General features: G+C 36.7%; 1 protein-coding gene across 3 annotated transcripts in view; it reads right to left on the reverse strand.

Annotated features, from left to right (window-relative positions):
• Positions 1-206: 206 nt before the first annotated feature.
• Positions 207-27,367, reverse strand: part of usp43b (ubiquitin specific peptidase 43b) — a 55,819-nt gene continuing 28,658 nt past the window's right edge. For 2 of the 3 annotated variants that reach the window (XM_043234021.1, XM_043234019.1), the window contains exons 4-15: positions 26,687-26,779; positions 25,046-25,181; positions 24,572-24,716; positions 20,959-21,127; positions 15,401-15,512; positions 14,384-14,487; positions 13,246-13,323; positions 13,024-13,153; positions 11,042-11,387; positions 8,935-9,093; positions 3,322-3,471; positions 207-2,360 (exon numbers count right to left, since the gene is read on the reverse strand). In XM_043234021.1, the coding sequence (XP_043089956.1) occupies positions 1,321-2,360; positions 3,322-3,471; positions 8,935-9,093; positions 11,042-11,387; positions 13,024-13,153; positions 13,246-13,323; positions 14,384-14,487; positions 15,401-15,512; positions 20,959-21,127; positions 24,572-24,716; positions 25,046-25,181; positions 26,687-26,779 (2,662 nt within the window). In that variant the 3' untranslated portion in view covers positions 207-1,320. The remainder of the gene's footprint in view (positions 2,361-3,321; positions 3,472-8,934; positions 9,094-11,041; positions 11,388-13,023; positions 13,154-13,245; positions 13,324-14,383; positions 14,488-15,400; positions 15,513-20,958; positions 21,128-24,571; positions 24,717-25,045; positions 25,182-26,686; positions 26,780-27,367) is intronic. The other variant, XM_043234020.1, reaches the window with a different exon arrangement.

The raw sequence follows: 27,367 nt of genomic DNA on the forward strand, positions 1-27,367 counted from the left end.
GTATATTCATAAGTAAAAAAAAAACAAAAAAAAAACTGTTCTAACGGCCGCCGCTCTCCTGAGATCATTACAAAAAGGCACTTGCATAAATGTACATGAAGGTTCACTAAACGCGTGAAGCAGAGCTCAATTCTGACGTTTCAGCAGGCTTGCGGTGCTACATATCTGCAGGTGTGAATTGAGATTTAAGAACAGGCTTTGACATATTCAAGTTAAATATTGTTTATACCAACAATAGAAAGTTATGATACAGAAAGTCATATTTGAAAGGGGAAATACAAGCTCTGATACAGAACCTAGTGAGCGGTCTTAGTGCCTACACCCTACATAGGTAGCTTCTGTCAATTAGAATGTCATTAAAATATATAGATAAAATATATAGCTGTCAAACGAAAAGGAAAATCCAAAATCATCAACAAATAGGAAATATAATCATTTTTAATATGACACAAAGAACTTCAATAATATATTTTAAGTGTTTCTTCAAATTCAGCACATATCTCTTGATTTTTAACTAATAGCTCTTTGATTTGTTTTGTTACATGACTTGGATGCATGTTTTTTCCTTTTCCCCCAACTGTTCAAATATCTTGTACAGTTTATCTATAGTTACGGCGTAAACAAGTTTTTCAGTAGGTACAAATGTCCCTCATTCTCACTGCATCAATTTTGCCTTTAAATTTTATTACAAATTTTTTTTTAATGTGTTGTGTTTATCTCTGATACGTAAAATGCTGGCTACAAATTTAGGCTCAGAAAAACAGGAGTATGTTGTTTTTCCTCTTCCAGAATGTCATTATACATAATACATAATTTGAGATGTATTTGAGAACGCATTGATTTTTTAAATGGACTAATTAAGTGCACAGTTAAAGAAACACTCAATACTGTTTGAATATTTGTGGTGATTAAGATTATTAAATGCTATTGAATTAAATGAATGCTTTTGTTCATCAGAGATGCATTAAATGGATCAACATTGAAAAGAATAGCAACAAATCAGCACATTAGAATGATTTCTCAAGGATCACTGATTTGATGAAATACATAACAGGTTTATTTCACTTGTTTAGTTTTTTTTTTCCCGCAAAGCATTATAGAACTGCAATCTCTTAAAAGACTACCTGCTGCCTTTGCTGAAAACAAGGCATTTTGAACCTTTTCAACCAGGGTTTGTGTTGGAAATATGCATAAAATGCTTTTCAGTGCTCACTAGGTTTTGGAAAAGAGCAACAGAATGCAATATTTAAATGTCGTCAAATGCATGACCAAACATACTGTATATACAAACACCATTTCCCACAGTGAACATGAAAGCCATCAGAAGCAGGACTCGGGTACGGGTCTCTGTCTGCCGAGCGAAGTGCTGCTGTATCTGATTTTCTGAAGCGTTGCATAGGAGGATTTATCTGGTCCTTTATTGGGAGCCGGCACCAACGGACCGTTTCTTTGGAGAGACAACGTCCTTTTCAAAGTCATATCTAGCCTGCTCTGAATATTAGATGAGCTGTGGGCGCGTTTTATATCAGCTGTGTTCGAACAAACCTGACTTTCTCTGCCGTTAACCGCTTTACTGGCGCTCTTGTGAGCGGTGCCGGATTTCCTCACCTCAATTCCCTTTCCATTTAGAGTCCCGTTGGATAGTGACAGTTTGGTCAAGCTCTTGCTGGAAAGCGTTTTCCTGGGAACTACCTCCTTATCCTGCAGTTGGACGGTGCTGATGACGACGCCGTCTTTACTCCTGCTTTCCCCCGTGGCTGCCTGCGTCTGGCTGGGATGAGTCCTGCTAGTCGCAGCCGGCTGGTTACGTAGCCGTTTTAACGTGGAGTCTCTGGAATAAGATGCACTGTTGCCGGTACCATTGGAGAGCGCACTAGGAGAACCTTGAAGAGACTTGCTGGCTTGAGTCCTTTCGTGCTCCTGCCTGGTTTTTGAACTGTTTTTGGCCAACGAGTTGTCGGATGTAATGCCGTTGAGATCCGAGGTTGGTCTGCTCTGGCCTTCGGGCAGTCTGGGGGAATCCGGACCTTGATAGCTACATCGCTCCACGCTACTGCTGCAGCTCGGGGAACTCAGAGAATCGTCCTCGCGAGGGTGGGCTTTGACCTGTGAAGGACTAGCCACGATGCTTACTATGGGCTCCTTGGTGCATCGTGGCCGCCGGCCGGACTCGAGGTACTCCACCAACTCGTCGTTTCCGCTTTGTGGAGCGACGCTGGAGGGCTTTCTGCGGTCCTTGGAAGCAAATGACCAGCGCAGTGGAAGAACTTTGCTTGGGCCCGTCTTGGATTTGGACTGGTAGCGCATACTCATACTGTGGCCCCGGACGCTTCGTACAAACGGCGCTGGCTCAACTACATCTAAAAGCAGAAAATGGATGACTTAAAGATTAAGAAATTCAGTTACAGATGTATTGTTCGTCGTAATTTAAGGTTAGTTAAAGGGTCAGGAGTCTCTGAGCTTTCATTTAAATGAAAACGGCGCATCCTTAAGTTGTGGTTGAGACCGAGATGAATACGGTATTTGCATCCAGTGGATATTCTCCAAAATGGCGCAAAAGTATTCTCGTAGCTTCATAATGTTACGGGTGGACCAGCGATCGCAGATGGACTATTCTGATGATACTTTTCTGGAACTTGACAGTGTTTATTACTTGGCAGTCAATGGGACACTCACTCAAGCCTCCTGGTTTTCATCCAAATATCTTAAATTGTGTTATGAAGACGAATACAGCTTTTACGGGTTTGGAACGACATGAGGGTATGTGATCATCTGAAGTTAACTAACAGGACCTTACTGTGCAAGTATTACCAGAAAATGTATAATATAATACATATATTTGACAAAATACAGTGGAGATCTAAATTACAGAACAACCTACAACCTCCTACATTTTAAGGTCATTGCTTAGTTCTATTTGAAGTTATTTTAAAACGAGTAGAAGGGCAGTTTTTAAGCATGTTACATAAACTGATTGTAATGGTTAACAGTATTTAATGAGATGTTTGAAAAAAAAAGCTAATCTAGCCCCTGGTGCTAATTTAACTTAACTTAACTTTCAGCATTCGTCTAATTGGTAATGTTACTGTGAGATGATTTTTTTAAATAGGTTTTTCAATTAATGAGTAAAGCAAGGTCTGCATTAAAAATTAATTGATGACACTTGGATATTTTTCTGAAGGCAATCTTAAGGCAACCCAAGACTAATTTGTTTTGTGGGTTTTGATGTTACAGCAGAGGCACTCGAAACAATAGTTAGTTTCTGTTTTACAACTGATGGAAGACGCAGAAGTAGCAGATATGAAGCAAGAACGCACTGACCATTGTCTTCATTTTGAGGCTCACGGACGATAGGAAGGTGTGGTGTTTGGGGCTCTGGTGCTGAAGATGAATTGGACAGCTTGCTGCTTGAATTAGAAATTGGCTTGTCTGTGTTTAGCCGGATGAGCCAGTGGTCTGAGGTAGAGGAGCCTGGCAATCAAATCAAAAAGTGGTTTTAGTCAGTTTTGCCCCACTCATGCAAGTCAAAACACTGTTAGTTTTTTTTCTGATAACAGACCGAAAGGCACATGTCGCTAAATGATAGTTATTTGGAAGTAAGTAAACAGACTTATTTTGGGCTTTACCGTGAAGCATTTTGCACTAAAGTGCATGAAAATTCCAGAGACCTTTTTTCACTTTGCCCTGGCCTTTGTATCTGGAGGCTGGTCTCTATTAAACACTCACGAAGATGAGATGGAAGGGATCCAAACAAGTATTACGGTGTGCATACAAATGATTGCAAGATACAGGCACGCAGCTGGAGCAACAACCTTATAAACAGACCTGAGTTACAGACCTTGAGAAAATTGCAGCATATGGAAACGTCTCAGAAGGGTTGAAAGAAGAAGGGATGCATTAAGACATGTCCTTTCAGAGATGCATCTTTTATTCTAACACTCATGTTTGATTGGCACATGTTTTGAGGTGGAAGAAGAGTGCTGCTCATTCATTTTTAATCACGAATGAAATGAGAATTAATTATTATTATTATGAAACATTGTACATTAACCTTCACTATTTTTGTTTTTGTGGGACAACGTGAGAGAATATGTAAATATTATCAACCCTCTGTGGACGCCTTGGCAATGAAATCATCTTAGTAATTATTTATAACGTTATAAAATTACTATGTTTTTAATTTAGCATTATAAGACTATAAGACTGAGCTAACTGGTGATTGTCCTTAAGATAGTTTGTCATTTAGTGTTTCTATTAAAAGGCAGAAAAAAAAAGTGCTAAAAATACTATGAATTACGATAACACCTATGAATTACTACGATAACAATGTATAAAACGGTTTGTTCCATTCCTCGATTCTGATTGGTCAGCCGCTGGGTTTTATTCACCATACAGCACAGCCATGACCGCTTCACCAAGGGTTATGTGTATCACTGAGCAGCACCCTTAGCAACCGTTAGCAACATAAACAATCAATAATACAGCACAAATCTGTTCCATGTATTATGTATTTCCGCAAAATTAATTAATGAAGTATGAGTGACCTCTGCTGGCGTTATGTTGCATCTTTCATCTTTAATTTTGAGACCACGCCCTTCCCCGTCTAATAAACCTTTCTCATTCGAAAATTGATGTGTGCGCCGTGATGAGTGAATCTTACTGTATCTACTAGTTTTCTCTTTCAGGTGTGTTTATATATATATATATATATATATATATATATATATATATATATATATATATATATATATATATATATATATGATCCATCAGCTTTAAGTCTGTTTTTAAAAAATGACATGCTTGAGCAATCTACAAATTACAAAACAAATGATGCAGCGGATGATAAGCTATTCTGTTTTTATTTAACAATAGGTGAATATCAGCATTTTTAGTTTCAATATTTTTTTATTGTGTGGTAATAACAACGCCCTTCAGTCGTTAGTTCTCGCCTATTGCATTACACTAGGATGAAAATGAACAAACATTCAGTTCTTAAAAGCTGGAGAATTCCAAAGGAACTCCGTGTACATGAAGTGTATCCATTCTGCTTGGTATCTAAGACTCTCTCGCTTTCTTTGTGTTTTTAAAACAAAGATACAGTGACCCTGTGACCCTTCACACTATGGTATGTCAAATACATGTTACACTGCGCATCTATACAGATGAACTGAAAAATACAATTATAGGCCGAAAATATGCCTATAGCTTACAATTTATTGTAACGCCGCATTTTATTATCAGTAACGGTATTGTAACGGGGAAACCGTAATTTGCTTGATTACTTGTTACTGAAAAAACAACGCCCAAAAGGACATTTCTGTCATCATTTAATCACCCTCATGTCATTCAAACCTCTGAAAGACTTTCTTTCTTCTGTGGAACAGACACATACAATTATATGCTGAAATGTCTCTGTATTAATCCGTGTAAACAAGGTCAGAGGGGTCCAAATGTTTTTCTCCCCCCAACCTTCTTCAAAATATATCGTTTTGTGTCCTGCAGAAATATGTTTTGAAATGACATCAGTAAGTTTTGTTTTCTTGGGCAAACGTACCCCCTAAAGTTAGCCGTGGAAAAGGGAACAGCATGTTCACTGGATCAATCTCAGACATACAGCTCTCACATATAAATATATGTGGGTTAAGCGGAGAAGCTTAATATTATATATATATATATATATATATATATATATATATATATATATATACACAACGATTTGCAAAGGATTCAGAAATCACAGTGAAAGGAACAATGTGTCAAAGCACATAACCGGCTTCAAACATACATCTTAAGCATCATGTTTTTACCTTTTGTAATAGTTATGCACGAGTGCCTCGATTCATCAAATCATACAGTCACTGTTGGAAAGGGTTCAAATGTGCAGAAGATGCTGAAAAACCAAAGACTGTGCAGGAGCTGGAGGATTTTTCTGAAGAACAGCAGGTGGTTGAACTGCTCAGGGTTAACAAGGCACTCATGAACAACTATTATAACTATCATAGCCGTGGATCATCCAGGAAAAGACACATAGTATTAAGATTCAAGGGTATGTAAACTTGAATGGGGTGATTTTTTTATAAATTTAGTTATCATTGTGGAGTATATGTAAACATTTGTTATGTGAAATAGCCTATTCAAGACAGTACTAATAAAAATAAAAAATAATATGCAATTTTCATGAGCTCTCTTATTTTGTTTGAATTAACATTTTGCACATTTTATGTCAACTTATGTGCACAACTATATATATATATATATATTAAAAAGGCCTGTTTAAACACGCCCCCACTTTTCTACATCACAGAGTGGGTTTATTTTAATAACACCGCCCAAATGTTTACACAAAGAAAGGCGGCAGAACTATTATTTTTACTGTAGTGTTGCTGCAGGCGCCATGTTCTGGAGACGCTGTGTTTCTTTTTGAAAGAGAAACTACTTTCTTTGTGTTTCTAAAAGAGGACACGGCTAGAAATCAGTGGTTAAGTTGTATTCACAACACCATCCCAGAACAGTTCAGAAAAAATATTAGAGCGTGTTCAGTGCATTTACAGAGGCCTGATTCCTGACCCTGACAGAGCGGCCTATGCTGGCTGTGAGTGGAGACTATAAAGTGAGGCGATTCTGCAAGGACAGTCTGGTGCTTCTGACTCACAACCTTAAAGTAAGCTGTGCTTCCTTATTAAACCTGCTACTGATTATTGTTTCTCTGATCGCGAATGCAGACATGGTCATGGTGCGATGCAATGCGACGCGTAAAAAACAATCAGAGCACACCTCTCTTTTTAGAACGATGACCTTTGTTCAAATTGACCAAAAATGTACAGAATGTACAAAATAATGTGTTTTTTGAAAGCTAAACAGCATAAACACGTTGCATTACATCAAATGCACAAAATAATGTTCTATTTTAGCCACATCATATGAATCTTTAATATGAAAAACTTTTTCTGCAACCAAAGCTACTGTTAATATTTAGGGCCAGTAAGAAAAAAAACATGAAGACATTGATAATGTCACAAAATATATTTCAAATGAATGCCGTTCTTTTTGCCTCTCTATTCATCAAAGAATCCTAAGTCACGTGTCACATTATATGCCACACAATATTATATTTTCACACAAAAGATAAAGCAGTAAAAAAAAAATTCGACATTATAATACAATTATTTTTTATAATCAATGATTTCCGACTGGTCTTAAATTTCTGAATGGTAGTTTTTGTGTCTGCTGGTCTCAAAGAAACTTGAATCATTGTAAGACATGCACAAAATGTATGCATTGAAATCTGATTTTATCTAGCAATACGGAAGAATGACCTTTTAGCACAGAATGCACCAGCACTACAGGCAGATTTTAGACGTCATTGCATTCATCTTACATCTATTCACGGGCATGCAGAGCTTTTACCTATTATTTGCATAGAGTCGAAAATTGCTGGACTTTTTGATGTGTGAGCCTGCCGCTCATCTCACGTCATGTTGAGAATCAATTGAAAAGTCCAGCTTGCTTCAGAGGACACACACAGCCATCAGAATCATTTCTTTAGGCTATGCACCTTTAATCTTTTTTCTTGGGATGTGATTGTGTGGACGTGATTTACTGAAGTGTCATATAAGTTCATGGATGTGGAGGGGCAGTAGGGTCGAGCCAGAAGACGAACAGCAGGAGGAGCACAAAGGGAAAGTGAGAAAACTTTTGAGTGATTGTACGTGTGAACTTTCGTGTCTTCAGACCCTTGTGACAGGCAGCTCAAAGCCATGTCTGTGCCTAATCAAGACCTTGTCTTTTCTAGAAATGTTTTGTTCTTGTACCAGCAGCAAGGTTATGTTGTGACTATGCAGTGACTTTGGACTAGTGCTGAATACATATCATTTCATTTGTGCCATTTCTATGTTTATATTTGTATTCTGAAGACGCGGTTCTCACAGAGAAGGTGAAGAGAGATAGAAAAGCTCTTGGAGCCACCCAGAGGTTGAATGTGACTTTGCCTTTTGACATTGCTGCATATGCACTATTGCTCAAAGGTATGGGTTTGGACATATTTTTAAAAATGTTTTGGAAGTTTATTATGCCATATAGTCATAATATAGTAATGTGGTGAAATATTAGCTCTAAATATTTATGCCAAGAGCAAGTTTTGAATGCCCAATTTGTTTAAATAAAATAAAATAATAGTTAATTAAAAACAAAAGCAGTGAATGCATTTTGACTAAAGCATTTTGACAAACTCATTCTAAAAAACTAACTAGCAGATTTGTAATCGAAATGTAATCCTAAATGTCTTTGTGTAAGATATATATATATATATATATATATATATATATATACGCACATGTACAAAAAATTGTATAACTACCATACAGAAAAAACTGTGCTGTCAATCAATAAAAACCCCAACTAATTAAGCTCGTAAAGGTCATAAAGATGTTCTGCGCCTAAATAAACACAAAAATTCTAGCAAAGTTAATAAATGATTTTTTCAAAATTTGTTGTAGATAAATATAAAGTCAATATATAAATTCACTTTAACGTCAATGTAAAAATGTAAAAGTATTTAATAATAAGTAGTTCTAATAATGGAAGTCAAACTTAATTTTATTATTATTATTTATAAAATATAAAAACTAAAAGTAAAAAAATACAAATGCAAATATATAAATTTGGTATAAATTATTTTAGTATTTTAGTATGGTATTTTTTATAAAGTATATAAATATAAATGATAAAATATTTAAAATAATTAAAAAATATTAAAATATATATTTAGTTTAAAATATTTTACTGTAAAGTGAAAAAAAACTAAAAAACTAAGGCACACCTGACAGGCTGAAATGACATATTGTTGTGTTCTCTTGATAATTGCTTTCTGCTTGTTTGCCCTTGATAGTGTGGGTGTAGAGTAAAGGCAGAGATGCAGAGAAGAGTGTTTACCTTGCAGCGAGCAGCTAGCTGACCAGGGTGGGATGGCATCTCGTCTCTGATAGAAGAGGATATAAGCACCGCGTGTGCACACTTCTGCCTCACACACCGGCTCAACACTGCTGTCATCGTACGCATACCACTGACCGTCCACCGAGTTCCTGCAGTACGCTGCTCAAAACAAACACACACTCATTATCTTCACTTCAGGCCGTACTACATACAGTACTTACATATTAGGACAACACCATTATTTTTTGTTGTTGGTGACAGAACACACACACAAACACACACATGCATATTTCATATATATTAATTAAATATAAAATAAAAACTTCAATATTAAAAAATACTAAAAAATATAATTGCATAAGCATGATTATAATGCTTAAAAACTAGAATAGACGGTGTGTCACTGAGGCAAGAAAAACATCCTATGATGTTTTTTCATAGCGATATTAATAATTAAGAAAAAGGGTTTGCGGTGTAATTATTTAGCAGGTAATGGCCACAAGAAATAGTTATGTATTTCGGCTTGTACTTTGAAGCGTGATGTTAATTCGGTTTCATCGAGGTTTCCTTTTGTGACATCTGCTATATTTGGTACAATCTGGTCTTTCTGTCCTTTAGCTTGTGCAGAAACGAGGTTGGAATATTTTGCTCTCTTCTCCATCATCATCTGCCTCATGTCACTTGGCCGCCCCTTTTCTCCCTCGCCTTTTAACTTTGTGCTTCATTGCCAGCAGTGACCAAAGCATCGCCTTACACGAACTGATGCAAGCTTCTTGCTTGAAATAGCTGTTGCAGAACTCTGACAAATATATGGGGTCATTATTTCACTGAAATGTGAATCCACCCTGGATCTAGAAGGGATGATGTATTTCAGAAGGATTTTGAAGTGTTATTTCCTCATTATAATCCCATAAATCTCAGCATGTGTGCTCAGCATATAGGACACACGAGATCTGTGGAAAGGTTCAAATGGATTTTTTTAAAAGGATGCGATTATCAGTACTATTTTAGATATCAGTGATATTAGTCATATACATTTTGTAAACATCAGCTGATATCGTTTTTACATTTAGACTAATTCTGCAACAATCCTCTAATGCTTGCTTAAATTTAATTAAAAACATTCATATTTTAATAGCATTGTTAAACATAGTCTTTAGCATATTTCAAAAATTAATAGCATTGTTCATATTGTACATTATATGCCTAATTTAAGTTATATCATTTATATAAATCAAATATATATTTTAATTTTTAATAAATTATTCGTCTGTAATTTATTTTGAGTAGTATAGACCAGGGTTCTCCAAACTTTATCTGTGATGGCTATGATTTTTTTTTTTTAATTATGATTTTAAAAGTATTTATCATGCCTTGCAATGTTAGAATAATTTATTATTTTGTTATGCACTGTTTTTTTTTTTTATTAAATTAAATTTATCATCCATAATTTGTATCGCTTTTCTTATATCTTGTATCTTTCCTTATCTGTTATTTCTAAAAGGCACAGATTGGATGACTGTTAACATTTTATTTTGCCTGTATGTTTTTTTTTTGGATTCTCAAAGCGCTGGTAGCCATTGCCTTGCATCTTATAAATGACCAAGACCCTGCTATCCCTTTAAGCCACAATAAGGCTGTACTAATGTTGTCAAATGATTAAAATTTTGTTTACATAATAATAACATAATAATATATGTGTGCATACTGTGTATTAATATACATTTATTATGTGTATATAAATACCAACACATAAATGTATATACTTAAAAAATAGGTTATGCTTAAATATGAATTTATAATACAAATTATATGAATATAATCATAGACATGCGAATACATGTAATTCTTTTAAATATATATCTTGTATGTGTGTATATTTATATAAACATAATAAATACACACAAAACACACATTGTCAAAAAAAAAGTTTTAAGGCAAACTGATTTTTAAGTTTTCTCAACTTATATTTGCAGGAGTTTTCTAAGTTGAGAGAACTCAAAAATCTGCTGAATCTGGTTGCCTTATCATTTTAAGTTTGCTCAACGTTTTTTTTTACAGTGCATACATATCACAACTGCTCACAGTTTCTCCTTTGCTCACACACCTGTGTAATGGCCTCCATGCATGCCTCCGTGATGGTTACACACCGCGTACAGGTCGTACAGGAAGGTCGGAGTGTGTCGGCCGGCGTCGGGCCGCTGATGGGCCTGTTGTTTCCAGCCTGGCGGCGGTCGGGCACAGTTGCTCCTCTTGACCATGTGGCGTCCCATATCGAGGCCAGTGAGGGGGAAGTGCACCAGCGTGGAGAGCTTGTTACGGCGCTCTCCCACCTGTCTGAAGCGCTTGAGGTGAAGGATGAGGATGTCTGGGAGCGTCCACAGGCTCATCTGCACAGTGCCCTGCTGCAGCTGCTTACAGTGAGGACACTTCCACGCGTCGTCAGGGGCCAGCTACGTAAACGCGGGCGGAAAATCAGCATATCACTTCAAGGAAACGGTCTGAATAAACGGTTCGGACAAACTAGAATTCATCACATAGCACTTTTTGAGTATCTTGCATTGTTTAAATGAAAGGAAATAAACAGAAAAGAGCTTCATAAATTTCAATAAAATAAAAGCTATAATAAATTACATTTTGATTTAAGCTAGAATTCAAAAGAATTCTCACCGAGGTTGCAATTAGTCAAAAATACTGTTGTTTATTGTTGTTAATAACTATTTACTATTTGAATAAGTGTTAAAATGTAATTTTTTCCTGAATTTTCAGCATCAGAAATCATTATGATGTACTGATTTGCTGCTCTTTTTTTTTTTTAAGTATTATCAGGTATTTAAAACAGACGTGCTGCTTAATATTTTTTGTGGAACATAAAAAAAATCCTACTGACCCTACATTTTTCAGTAGTATATGCATATTTAGATTATCCATGTGACAGGTTTGATAGTAATAACTTGCAGAATAAATGAGTTTGAAGCAAATTCGAAAGCAATATTTTAGAGAAAAATGTCGAAATCGTTTTGTCTGTTTTTCACACAAAGCTATTGTAAGACAGCAATGCTTAAAATACACTACACCATCTCTAAGCTCCTCTTTTATGGTGCGTTGAAGAGTGTTTTTGTGCTTCAGTGGTCACATTATGTTTTTAATGAAGAGAACAGGACACACCACTTCCTCTTGTGTTCCACAGAAAAAAAAGCAAGTTATACTGATTAAAAATCCTCAAGTCATTTGCACGTAATCCTTGCATGTCGATTCCATTCTGTTCTACTACAAACAGCACATTTTTTCTTACAATAATAATAACTTTCTGTATTTGTCTTCTTTCAAACAGAAACACCAGCTGCACTAGAGCGACTGTCGCAGAATGAGAGGGCAATGTCATCATTTCAAAAAATTGCCAGGTCTCAGCTGTTATACATGTTTATCTGTCATAATGAAAACTGGTTGAAAAACTTTACAAGGTTATGTTTATAAACAAAGTCGCGGAGGACAATGATTGATTTCTGAGAAATGTCACAGAAATGTTTGTAAAATGTTTATTAATGTTAAAGCAATCTCCAAAGCATAATATTATTTTATATAAAAAAATAATAGTAAAAATAAAGCAAAATGTTTTTTTAAATAAACTACAAATATGCTAATGGCCAAGATTTTTTTTTTTATTATTATTTGAAACAATATATAAACATTAATTGTCAATCATTAGTGATTGTTAATAAATTGTTAATTATTACAAGAGTACAAATTATAATGTTTTTAACAATAAAACCTTACAATAATATATCAATTATAATAAACTAAATGTAAAAAATACTATTGTGATTTACGAAAATAATAAATATGATCATTCATTAACAAACATTTCAAACTGTAAAACTTAATATAAAAAATATATATATATATTTGGACAAATGTATTATAACTGGCAGCACCTGGAATGTTTCAGTATTCATTGGGATTTTTATTGAATACCACTACACAAAAGCAATATGGCCCTCGCACTCACGCTGCCTTTAAGCTGGGTTGTGATTTCCTGTGGCATTCAGCTGCTAATATTCAGCAGATATGTGTTTTTGTGTGAGTTACTTGTTCTTCTTTGGTGTAGAGCTCAAAGCACTCATCCAGGGTGCAGCTGTGCTGTTGAACGTGGTGTTGTTGTTGAGCACGAACACTTTCCGAGTCCTTCACCACCTCCTCTTGGATGTTACCAAACAGGCTGCACACAGACACGCGGTCACCGGACCATCAGGCTGGATGCGCTTGAAAACCAATGTTCTGTACTCAAAGGGAAGTGAAAGATTGCATTACCAGTCTTTGATTCTGTTCTCCCACTCGACAATGAGCTTCACATGCGGCGGTCCACCTGAGCCGCACAGCTTTAGAGCTCTGAAAAGATCAAGAGCAAGCCACAGGGACCGTGTTAAAAGAGCTTCTCATACAGTACATGCACAGATACGCACACACATGGTTTTTGTGCTTTACAGGGACTCTCCACAGTTATTATGTATGTGCTACACCAACCTTACGCCTAAAGAAATTAACGTTCTGCATCAGAATAGTCCATCTGCCATCGGTGGTTCAATATGAATGTTATAAAGCTATCTTCTGTAGAAAATAAATGACGCAGAGAGACACAGATGGGACATAATCTGCTAATGCTAGCTGAATTACTAATGGCATTGTATTCTTACAATGTTTTTCACACTTAGATCTCGACGGTGTTTATTACTTGGCAGTCAACGAGCCTCCTGGTTTTCATCAAAATATCTTAAATTGGTTTCTTAAGATAAACAAAGCTATGTTTAAAATGACATGGGGGTGAGTGATTAATGACAAAATGTTCATATTGGCGTGGAGCAACCCTTTAATAACACGTATACTAACACAACACGTCGTAAAATGTTGCGACTGACCAATCAGAATCGAGTATTCCAGAGAGCCACGTAATGACGCCGCTATTGTGGGATTCCTAAGTAAAAAACCTACTACTGTTGCTACTGAAATGTACAATATCACATATTAAAGCTTAAGGATAATCCCGAACAACCTGTGACTGCAGAGAATAATGAAGTGAACAATATTTAAAGATTTGGTTTTGAACGTTCCATGAAAATTGTGATTGTGATAAACGTTGACGGCAGCTCAGAGGTTTCTTTTGATGTTTATAATAGAAAAAATGATCATAAATTGAGTTCCCCGATGCCTCTATCTGTAAATACAGTATGCATTATTAAGCGGTGCTATGAATAATGAATGAACTTAAATGAAATGTTTGTTTAATGTGATATCAAAATATGCACTGTTTATTTTAGAGTGTCTTTTGTTAGCAAACATCATCTGAATTGGACTGATGTTACTGGCACCTCTGAGAAAGATGCCATTTATATTCTGTCCTGATCGATGTCTACTTGAACACACACACACACACACACACACACAATATTACCTGTCCACAGCAGGGTGATAAAGCGGCCGTCCGTCTTGGGGATTTAAATAGCTATAAGCTGCAGATCCCCCAACAACACGAATCTTGAATAACACCCTGAAATTCTAATGAAAAATACACAGAGACATCAGTAGAAAAGGCCAAAGAGGCATGAAACAACGAGCAGCTGCTTTTGATTCACGCCGTAAAGGCTCAATTACAATAATACTTCACTACTGGTATCGTGATATTGTGAAATAGTTAAAAACATCGAGATTTAACAATTAAGCATCAATAGAATAGTAATAGTAATGCTTAACTTATCAAACACTACTAATAAATATAAATAATGGCTTTATATAAAAGTGTGTTTGTGTGTATACTTTTGTTTTGCCTTTTTTTATTGTTCTGAAGTAAGTCTCTTTTGCTTACTGAGAGTTTTGCTGCAAATAACGCAGTAAATCCATTTCAAATTCATTCTTCCATTTGAATGTATGTTCAAATATATTTTTTCCGGTGATATTTATTAAATATTAAATCATTGCTCCAGTCTTCAGCGTCACATGACCCTTCAGAAATAACAGACAGCATTTAATAATGGTCGGTGTTGAAAACAGTCGTGCTGTTTAACGTTTCTGTGGAAATCATGAAACTCTGACGAATAAGAGGTTCAGATGTTGAGATCTTCTCTCTGTCCGCCGACCTCCTGTAGTACCTTCACGGACCCACAGGGGTCCACAGACACCTACTGAAAGGCCCTGGATGTGCACCGACACTGTTTGATTCTGGCTGGTGTGTCTGAAAACACCCAGCAGGGGGAACCAATCAACCGCGGAAAAGCAACAGGAACGACCACAAGAACGCAGGAGGAAGAAGGAAGATGGTTTAGAGGAAGCGATGGAATCTCATGAGACACTTAAGGTCTTGAACTGAGATGGTTTTAGCGGGGCTGGCTGTCGAAAGCTTGCATTTTTTTTGCATCGCTAGCTTGTATCTACGGCTCAGATAGGCTAAATGAGTGCAAGCGGTGGATCTTACGTGTGCCTGTGAGCCATTGATCATTAGGTAGTAGAGTTTGCTGAGGATGCTCTGCTGTAGCTGCTCCCACGACACGGACCTGTCCTCTCTCATCAGAAATGGAGGACCGAATCTGCAAGGAAACGCAGATTAGTGTTTATGCGGTCAAACAGAAGCAATTGCTTAGCTGAAATTAACACATTCATCATCTTCACAGGATATGAAAGACAATATTTTAGTTAAGATGCTCATTTTAAATATAACAGTCTAACAGTCTAACTAAACATTTTTTTTTTATTATAATTTTTTTTGTAGTCATATAAACACAATTTGGATGAAAAAACTATACATTTCTGTTATTTCCTAGGAACAGACTGTACTGTTCATTAAACACATTTGACCTAAAATTTAAATACAAATTCATATAAATTATTTTTGTATAATTGTGATTCTATTAAAATTTCATTTCATATTTGTAAGTTTTTATTATATTATTTTTACATTTAAATGGTTAAAGTTGTACTAATTTTAAGTGGATCCAAACCTTTCAAAAAAATCTTTGATTCATTTTTTGATCCACTTCAAATGTTCAGTACCGTAGTTTAAAAGTTTCTTTTCTTTTTTTTGGATGGAGATACATGCTCTGGAACTCATGTTATTATCAGTCAGGATTAAATCAACAGCCAGTCAGTTTTATATAATATGTAACAGGGGCTCTTGCACAATCTCTATTTTCCTTGGCCCGGCGAGGTTAAAGATACACTACTGCAGAGATCTTAGTCACTGTACCTGGAATCACATGAGATTTCTACGTGCATGTTTGTCAGATAAATTACTGCCTGTGTTTGGACACTATGTTCCAGTGTCCTCTGCAGTGCCCTTGAAATCCACCCCACCCTTCTTAGTGTAGTGCGTGTGTGCGTGTTTTAGGGTAGTGATTAAGTTTCTAGCCAGATTTTTGCTACGGGACCCGTACAGCATGAATACAGGAGACAAAACAAACAAAAGTGAGCTGAGGAAAAGTAATTGTGTTGGGGTTTGGCTTCAGCCAAAAACAACGCTGGAGTTTTCCCTGACAGGAGGCCGAGACAGAACTGAGATCTGAACAAACATGCTTTGATGCTGTTAACGTCACAGCTCGCCCCGGGTAACAACACGGGAGCTTTTCACCAAATTATACAGCTATTAAGTGTCCGTGTGTTCGTCTGTCTAACTATCCGTGCGCTATGCTTGATGCCGCACAGTTTAAACGCATCCTGGACATCAAAAATAGATAGTATGAATGATCATAAAACTATTTCACTTCAGTAAGGTGGTGTCTTGAGAGCATCTGGGCTAAAATGAACAGTTCTTTTTCTAATCTATCACTATAACTGTGTTATGATAACTGCATTACATATAGGCAAGATTTAGCCCCGAAATAGCTATTTGCTCTTGGTGAACATTATTTAGAAGTGTTTGAACTATATCGTGGTCTTTGGGGAACCCTTTTTTTATAACGCTTCCGCGTGTCTCAAAAGGGGACTTACGATGACTTACAAAGATGCTTAACAGCTACAAGTGTATGCAATTCTTGCTTTATTCAAGCACTCTATAGAATAAATCACTGTACAGGATTTACCATATTATACTTTATCAACACGAATAAAACCAGGAAAATGTGTTAAATTAATTTAATAGGACACATTTTGATTTGATGTTGACCTTAAAGATGGACATGCTGTAATTGCTATAAGCCTAAAAGCAGGAACTAGCAGCAAACTAAATCAGAGTGGACACAATTGAGAAACACTTCGCTGACTTTCTGAACTTTTCCACTATGTTTGATGTTGTGCGCTCTGATCATCAAAAGATGTTCTCCTGCGATATACCTGCTCCTGTGATGATCCTAAAATGACAGCAAAGTCCTTTGGGGTAGAAAACTCTATAGGAAACCTGCTATTCTTTTTTATGGGTTCTCTACAGCGCTTCCTGTCTATACAAATGCCCAGCTGTAAATTGCATTGAAAAGAAAATAGTTTATTCATCTAAATGATCTTATTACTTTTATTACGTTTTCATTTTCATTTTAGCTGTAGTAACGTTTGTAGATGTGCTTTTGTCATTTTTTATTTGTATTTAGCTAATTGCCAACTGAATATACCCCTTATCATTTACCTGATTCATGTCATGTTTTTGGTAACTTCATTTTGTGAATGTGGCGAGACAAAAAAACATATTTCCGGCATACGATCAAGAGTGAATATGTGCATGCATGTTTTCAAATTCGATTATTATTTCCAAATAGCTCAAACGCATTATAATAAATTGCAGTTATTTAATTAATTTGAATTGTATTTAATTCAGTTATCCCCTGAAATCTCCTTTGGTTACTCTCTTATTATGACACCTGCCTAGTTTCAGTGTAAGTATCTTCCCAGTTAATGAACTCGTGACTACAGCTGTACGTCAAATCTGACTGCCATGAGAATATCGCTTTTATCATTATCTGGAGAAAATCAATCAAAACATCACTGCTTTCAAAATGACATGTACTCGCTCTAGCTCATCTGTGAGAGATGAACGCATGTTTTGAGCCACACTCTCTCTCCTTCTCTCTATCACTTCCATTAAAGTGTGGGAGAAACTCACATTACCAAAGGCCACGGAACAAAATTAGATTTCTGGAGGCATTCACACTTAAGAGAGTATTGATCTGTGAGCGACTGTCACTGTGCGTCTGCAGGATCGCTCTGACGTGACAAACGTCAAAGAACCTTTGAGAAGCTTTCAGAGCAAAAGTGAAAAGGTGAGGGAAAGTTGTCCCGATTGATATTTGCCAGCTTTACAAGGCGTCAAGAGGCATGTTTTGTCCTCTGAAGTCCAGTTCAGACCATGTTACCCTCTGTGACCCTCAGAATTAAACTTTTAAGGCTTTTTTAAATAAACCAAAATCTAGTCAAGATCCCCCCCACCCCCGGTTTTTCACCAAGGACGCATTAAAAGGGATCAAAAGTAAGAGTACAGATCTTGATGTTATAAACATTTATTTTAAACAAATCCTGTTTTTTTTCTGTTCCAAATATTTTGATTAAAATGCATTATGGTGTCCACATTGACAATAATAATAAATGTTCTTAAACTTCAAATCAGCATGACTGAATGATTTCTGAAGGATCATGTGACACTCAAGACTGGATTGATGATCACAGGAATAAATCGCATTTACAGACGTGGACAAAATTGTTGGTACCCTTTGGTCAATGAAAGAAAAAGTCACAATGGTCACAGAAATAACTGTTATCTGACAAAAGTAATAATAAATAAAAATTCTATAAATGTTAACCAATGAAAGTCAGACATTGTTTTTCAACCATGCTTCAACAGAATTATTTAAAAAAATAAACTCACGAAACAGGCATGGACAAAAATGATGGTACCCCTAGAAAACACTGAAAATAATGTGACCAAAGGGACATGTTAATTCAAGGTGTGTCCACTAATTAGCATCACAGGTGTCTACAACCTTGTAATCAGCCATTGGGCCTATATATATGGCTCCAGGTAATCACTGTGTTGTTTGTGATATGGTGTGTACCACACTGACATGGACCAGAGGAAGCAAAGGAAAGAGTTGTCTCAAGAGATCAGAAAGAAAATTATAGACAAGCATGTTAAAGGTAAAGGCTATAAGACCATCTCCAAGCAACTAGATGTTCCTGTGACTACAGTTGCACATATTATTCAGAAGTTTAAGATCCATGGGACTGTAGCCAACCTCCTGGACGTGGCCGCAGGAGGAAAATTGATGACAAATCTAAGAGACGGATAATCCGAATGGTAACAAAAGAGCCTAGAAAGACTTCTAAAGAGATTCAAGGTGAACTTCATGCTCAAGGAACATCAGTGTCAGATCGCACCATCCGTCGTTGTTTGAGCCAAAGTGGACTACATGGGAGGCGACCAAGGAGGACAGCATTGTTGAAAACGAATCATAAAAAGCAAGACTGGAATATGCCAAACTACATGTTGACAAGCCACAAAGCTTCTGGGAGAATGTCCTGTGGACAGATGAGACAAAAATCGAAGTTTTTGCCAAGGCACATCAGCTGTATGTTCACAGACGAAAAAATGAAGCATATCAAGAAAAGAACACTGTCCCTACTGTGAAACATGGAGGAGGCTCTGTTATGTTCTGGGGCTGCTTTGCTGCGTCTGGCACAGGGTGTCTTGAATCTGTGCAGGGTACAATGAAATCTCAAGACTATCAAGGAATTCTAGAGAGAAATGTACTAGCCAGTGTCAGAAAGCTTGGTCTCAGTCGCAGGTCATGGGTCTTGCAACAGGACAATGACCCAAAACACACCGCTAAAAACACCCAAGAATGGCTAAGAGGAAAAAATTGGACTATTGTAAAGTGGCCTTCTATGAGCCCTGACCTCAATCCTATTGAGCATCTTTGGAAGGAGCTGAAACATGCAGTCTGGAAAAGGCACCCTTCAAACCGGACACAACTGGAGCAGTTTGCTCATGAGGAGTGGGCCAAAATACCTGCTGAGAGGTGCAGAAGTCTCATTGACAGTTACAGGAAGCGTTTGATTGCAGTGATTGCCTCAAAAGGTTGCGCAACAAAATATTAAGTTAGGGGTACCATCATTTTTGTCCAGGTCTGTTTCATGAGTTTATTTTTTTTTAATAATTCTGTTGAAGCATGGTTGAAAAACAATGTCTGACTTTCATTGGTTAACATTTATAGAATTTTATTTATTATTACTTTTGTCAGATTAAAGTTATTTCTGTGACCATTGTGAGTTTTTCTTTCATTGACCAAAGGGTACCAACAATTTTGTCCACGTCTGTATATACATTCAAATAGAACACAATATTTTTGATCTAATAAATGCAGCCTTGGTGAGACACAAACGTTCAAAAACCTTGCTTTCCCTAGACTTTTGAACAGTAGGGTATAAATATATATTTTTGTAATAATGCCTTGTATTTTATAATATATTACAAATATATTGTATTTACATAAAATATCAATATACTGTGCAATATATTTTATTTGATTAATATGTATAATAAAACTAATATTATTATTTATTAATATTAATAAAATAAAATGTAATTCTTAATTTTTTTTTTTACAAAATTAAAATGACCCCAATCAGAGTTAATAAAGTCAGCAACAAACTTGCTTAAACCCGTGAAATTAACTTTATACATAAAATAAACGTAATACGTCTTACATCGGCACAAAATAAAAAAAAAAAGTGAACTTCAACTAAATTACATCCTAGTCAGAATGAATTGTGGATATGCTTTTTCTGAAACAACATATAACTAAATAGTGTCACTATAATTTTATTTCCAGAGATGATACATCTGTTGTGGTTTTAGTCAGGATAAACTTGGCAAATATGAATAAACCTGACATGGCAAAACGTCGTCCAAATTAAATTTACCTTTATTTTTTTCCCACCACTAAGACTGCTGAATACTAAACTCTTAACTCTAAAGACCCCTAAATGAAGTTACAAGCTGGAGTGAACCTACAGCTGTTTGGTTACCAGTCAAAAAGTCATAATTTTTAGGGGTACCTCACTGCCTGCTGTCCTGATCTGGCTGCATTACACACCAGCAGCAGGATCTTCGCCATCCCCTCGGCCTGGTTCAGGAACTCGGAGGACAGCGCTCCGGACGCAGCCAGTCTGTGCCCCTCCGGCCCAGACGAAGTGTACGGAGAGGACGGAAGACTGTGGTGCAACCCTGGGACGAGAGAGAGAACCAAGGAGAGGTACAGGTCACCTCCGAACGTGCATTATCGGTGGACAGATTTATGGCCTGTGCCTCTATATAGTCGAATAATGTCACATTTTATTGTATGACAAAACAAGGTGACATAATACACCCAGATAAAGAGAAGAAGAGAGTTACAGAGAGAGAGAGAAACAGAGAGAGAGAGAGAGAGAGAGAGAGAGAGAGAGACAGATGGAGACATGCAAATAGAGCACAGCAGACAGCAGACTGAACACAGTGGGGTGTATGATCTGACGCCAGCCTTCACACACATACACATACATACTAAATGGACGTCAAGCTTTCAGACACTTTCTTCCAAATAAAGTATGACTAGGCAGCAGCCATTAATTAAGTACCCGGAACAAACTACCCCCCCAAAAAAGGCAGAAGACTGGTATATAATTTCTTTTCCGAAAGTCACCCAGTTGAATTTATCAGGGACAGAAGAACCTCGTATCTTCAAGGTGACAACATGTTATTTCCGCACCTTGAACATCAAGAGACACACAGCTGGAACTTTGAAATGACTTTGAAATGATTTAGAAGATGCTCCTAATACTACACTATAACTAATAAACTAATACTTCCGCCTCATACTCTATTGCTATTGATTGAGCCAACAGCTTTAATCATTTGAATTTAAAGGCACTACTAAATCGAAACATCTACTAACAAAAAGTACCCAAAACTACTATGTGTTTGGGTACCGTATTGTTGGACAAATACCATGTCAGTACCATCATATAATATACACTGCTGATCAAAATTTGGGCATATTTTATTTATTTTTTACATTTTGAATTAAATCAATTAGCCAGAATGCATTAAATTTATCAAAAGTGACTAAGAAATAAAGGCACAAAAGCTGTCATTGGAGCGGTACCTTTTCAAAAGGCACTCTTTTGTACCTATTACTTTGGCCACAATGATCCTAAACATACCTCCATGGCCATCACAGTCCACTCATTTAAACGTCATTAAAAATTTGTGGGTAGATCTTAAAAGAGCTGTGCATGCAAGACGAAAAAAGAATATTATAGAACTAGAAGACTTTTGCAAAGAAAAATGGGAGAAAATCTTAAATAAAAGAAAGACTTTTAGCTGGCTATAAAAAGCGTTTGCAGGCTGTGATATCTGTCCGAGGAGGTGTTACTAAGTACTGATTATGTAGGGTGCACAGTGCCACAATAATGTTTTTATTTTTTATCTTTGTTCAATTTATGACATAAAAAGTAACCATGCACCAATGTTTGCTGAATGTATTGTGCATTTTTTCCATTTCCAAGAGAGACTGTGTAACATCTTTTCAATTAAAAAATGTTTTTTTGTTTTTTTTTAACATTTAATAATCATACTCCAGCAGCAAACTTTAAAAACAGTAGTGTATATTCATGTCAATGAGCTTATAAAATAGCAAACAGACACGTAAATAAAATGCACTTTGAAAACTGGTCCACTTGTTAGTAATGAGGAAAATAAGCATTCTCTCCGGATCTGAACGTCACGGTCTGCCCCTTTCAATCACTTATTCTCATTTGCATAAACACGTTCCTATGACTTCACGTTTAATGGCAAATCAGCTTGACGATGACGATCAGCAAGACCGTTACACGTTATGAACACATTACAACTGGAAGGTCACATGTGCTATCAGGGACAGATGGAGGGCTGGCTGGCTTTTTAATCAAGAAGGGACGTTTTTATAGCTGAACATCAGGACAGCTGTGCTTTCCAGCATTCCGTTTCAAGGTCTTTTCATATCCGGTTTTCAAAATGAAGAATGGGAAGGTGTGACCCGAGCTGACTTTAAGTGGCTATGCTCACGCAGTCTCTCTTCTTTCCTGTCACTCGATGATCCCCACTGAATCTATTTGAGGTTATCACTCAAAAGTAACACTGTGAGACTGTTAATTAAACACCTCTCCACTGCGGAGACTGTAACTCAGCCCTCCTGTATGCGGTCCAATGGAAGAAGACACTTATGCGAGCATGTTGGACTGTAAAGCGAATAATTCATGATTAACTTACCATAATTGACGATTAGTCATAATGGTCAATTAATAGTCAGTTAATCATTGTAATAATTGTTACATAAACCGGTTATCAAATAATAATTTGTTGCAGGCCTACATTCATTTATAATGGATATGCCCCGTTAAAATACTGCTTCCTTTAAAGAGTGTGTTATCAGAGCTGTAGTGCTGATCATATTGCGAACTTTGGGGTTGTTGTGCTTCATCCAGAATTAAAGCGTGAGTTTACACAAAAATGTTGGAAACCATTGTTTGACAAGAATATTAGCAAACAGTTGATGGTAGCTATTGGCTTTCATATAATGGAAAAGAAATGTGTGGAAGTCAATGGCTACACTGACTGCATCAACAGTTTGATCAGAATATGTGTAATCAGAAATATATTACAATAAAAAAAATATTAATTTTAGAATTAGAGCTGTTGCACGTAAAGAATAAAGAAACAAAGAAGCAGTGGTCTGTTGAAAAGAACTGAAGACCAAAAAATGCCAGAAGTTGCAAGAAGTTTTGAGGGACCTGGTATTGCCTGACTCCTTGTTGAGGGCTCCAGGTCGTCTTTTACTTACTGAAGCAAATGAAAAATAACATGGCTTGTTTTTCTTGCATTCCAAATAAATGACGTGTGGAAAAAAAATCCTCTAGCAACAAATTGTAGCCATTTCAATCGCAAAATAGTTTAAGACATATTTCTTTGAGCTTTAAATAATGACGTAAATACCAGTCATTTGATGAGCGCATACATTAGTAAACCACGTTGAGGGACTCTGTAATACTCTCCTCCCATAACTGTCTGAAAGGAAAGCTCCCAGAAATGCATATTTAATAAGGTCAGGCAACAAAAACAACTGCGTCCTTACCTTTTCAGCACTAATTCTTCACTGTGCATCTTTAGTAAAACCTGATAGCATTTTTATTAAATTTTAATGATAATGGTTGGACTGTTCTGGCGCAAGCTGTGAGTAAATATAGCCCTAAAAACGTATCATTAGTCATAACTATATATTTAAATAGCTATACCACGTTGCAAAACATTCGCATGACTGTGTTGAATTATGTTACATATACGTTGAATTTTGTTACGATATATAAGATTATTCTTCCTATCTTGTGATGCTACAGCAGTGTTAGGCAGCTGTTTTCAACAATGCTAATAATGTCTTGAGCAGGACATTACAATGACATTTTACATCAAAAAGTTCAAGCTGACAATCGGGGCATACTGGACCGGAACTGTTTACAGTCATTTAATGTATTGTAAATCTATACTGCCAAATTCAGTCAGAAACACAACTCTTATATTATCGGGTTGAAACGAAACCCCCTCTAAAAGGTGCCTGTAATACTGGAAAACATCCTCAACAGTTTACATTACATTTACCTGAGATTCGAGCAGATCCACCCCTGATGTAAAGGGGCGGAGCTTGGAAGGCATAGATGATGTCACTCTCTGCTATGCTGGTCAAGTCATCGTCATCAAAGAAGGAGCGCTGGAAACCTGTTGTGTAGATCTCTGTCAATATTACCTAGAAGAACAGAGAGCAGGGATAGACATCAAATCGCGTTTTTATATTTGAAACACATCTATCTCACATTTGATTTATCAAGCTTATTGATCCATACATTTTAGGCATTCAAATAAAAACTCACTATAAAATAATCCTCTGATTCTTCCTCATAGCATGCAAATATCACAGAAAATGATAATGATAATCTTTCGGGACCGTGGAATATATCAAAGTCCCACAGTATCACCATCGGACATGACCGCCCTAGCAGTGAGGGAGATTTGGTCAGGTGATATATTGCGTGCAGGCATGAGGTCTGTCTGTGTGATGCTGTGTGCACCTGTCACCTGATCAGGAGAGATCTTGCCCTCATCTGCCACCATCCGGCGCAGACAAGCCAAAGAGCCGAAGAGAGGCACAGCGAGCCCCACTCTCAGATACCGCTGCCCTTTACTGCTAAACACCAAAGTCACACACACTGGTCTGCAGAGAGAGACGAAAGAACATCCCTTATGATCTAAAAGCAGCTTTTAATGTTTAAAATGTTACCGATAACATTAAATGGCGTCTTGAAATCTCATTTTGAAATCTCTGTATAGGGCTACAAATGTGAGTGGGTGTGGCTTAAGCAGGTGGGCGTGGCTAAATAACGACTCTGATTGGTGACGTATCTGTGTATTCTCACCATACGATATACACTACCATTCAAAAGTCTAATTGTTTTTGTACAAAGTTCGTTGCTTTGATGCAAAGCTGAATTTTCAGCATCATTACTCCAGTCTTCAGAGTCACGTGATCCTTCAGAAACCATTTTGCTGATTTGCTGCTTTGTAATTGTTGAAAACATTGTCTTTTTTTATAACACAGAAATTGCCATGTAAAAGTACTAATGTCTTAAAAAAAATACTACTGACCCCAAACGTTTAAACTCTTGGGCTCTTTCTAAAGTGATGTCATCTCCTCCGAAGCGACATCATCCACTACTGTACCATTATTATACTGTCATATAGTTTTCCTGAACTATTACAACTGCTGATATATGACCTACAGACTGAAAACGCCCTTCTCAGACATAAACTACTGTGAATAAGGGTGGTGTGGGGGTAAACGCTGAATGAATTGCCGGAAGAAATAAGGCAATCGGTCAAGTAAAAAGTGCCACACCTCAAACTGTTTACTTCTCTTTTAACTGCTCATGTGTTCTGCCCTAAAGGAATAGCTCAACCAAAAATGAAGATTGTATCATCATGAAACCTGTATGAGACTCCCTTTTCTTCTTGGAACGCAAAAAATATATCAGAATGCTGAAAATTAAACTAATATCCATTAAAGAACAAGTCAGTTCAGTCTGTTCCTCACACAACGTTAGCATTTGGACTGTAGTGCGTAATACTTATTAACTATTTAAAGACGATTTACAGTGTTTTTTGGAGCTTGACAGACCCTGGTTTGCATCTAGTTCTACTTTAAGGAAGAGAGCAATGATTTTGATTCTGCAAAATCATTGGTGTCATTAGAAAAACAAGCAAATCATGACAAAATCACATTTTTGGTTATATATTCTGATTTTTGGTAATTGTTTCGGTTTATATCGTATTGTATTATCATTAGGACGCTGATATAAAAACTGTTTTTCTCAAACAAGTTTCAAACTTCCTTTAAACCAGCATAAAATTTCATACCGGTTTCACCCCCCACAACCAGTATAACTGGTATTACCATATATCGCTGCAAAGCTGGGTTATATAAACAAGTACATACAGAAACATTATACATTATATCGTGTGTGGGACAATAGTTGTGCATTTGTGAGGGTTTTCATTTCCTCCAAAAAAAGGATTTCCCTGGCAATCCATCTGCCGCTGTTGGTTTGAATGCTTCATTGTTTTTGTGTACCAAGAGGCAAAAATGTTAGAATACAACCACAGCAAGACAAACAACTACATTTTCGGCTTTAAAAGGCTTCAGTTTGGTACAATTGTACTCACCTCGTCTGTCTTAGAGGAATAGGGAGGGAAATACACAGAAAAGGATCAAACGTGTTGCTCTGCTTAAGACAATGTGGGCATGTCAGAGATGACCTGGAAAAACAGAACGGGAAAAAATGTTTAACCACCAACAAAAGAGTAGCAGGCGCACAAATATATACAACTATTACATAACCAACGCACACAAACAAACCAGCTATAAGCCATTGTATTGTATGAATGAGCCTCAAGGGACGTTCGGTGAAAGAGGAAGTGACCTCACAGGGAAGAGGAAGCACAGAACGACTCTTGGGAAGAATTATTGTTGTAGCTAAGGAAACTGATGCTCACAAAATTACAATTGCAGTTTTTTGCATCATCCTTGCCACTCATTTACAGAATGATTTCAAACTCACTACACAGATGTGTTCAGAACGGCTTTGATGATCTATCTATGCATCTATGTATGTATCGACCTATCTATCTATCCTTCCTAGAGCATCTCAAACGCTCTTGAATTCTAATGCCTTTTTATTTCAAACAATATATCCTCTCGCTACTAGCACTTGTCAGGTCAGCGTTGTCAGGAGAAACAAATAAAGAGAGGTGGCTTGAGATATTTTTAGAGTATTAAGGAAAGCCCTGTTCATCTCCGGCAGCTGTCAGAGTGTTCTGTGAAGACTTCGGTATTTTAACTCTGAG

This window comes from Puntigrus tetrazona, chromosome 3, assembly GCF_018831695.1.
Source record: "Puntigrus tetrazona isolate hp1 chromosome 3, ASM1883169v1, whole genome shotgun sequence".
Classification (NCBI taxonomy): Eukaryota; Metazoa; Chordata; class Actinopteri; order Cypriniformes; family Cyprinidae; genus Puntigrus; species Puntigrus tetrazona.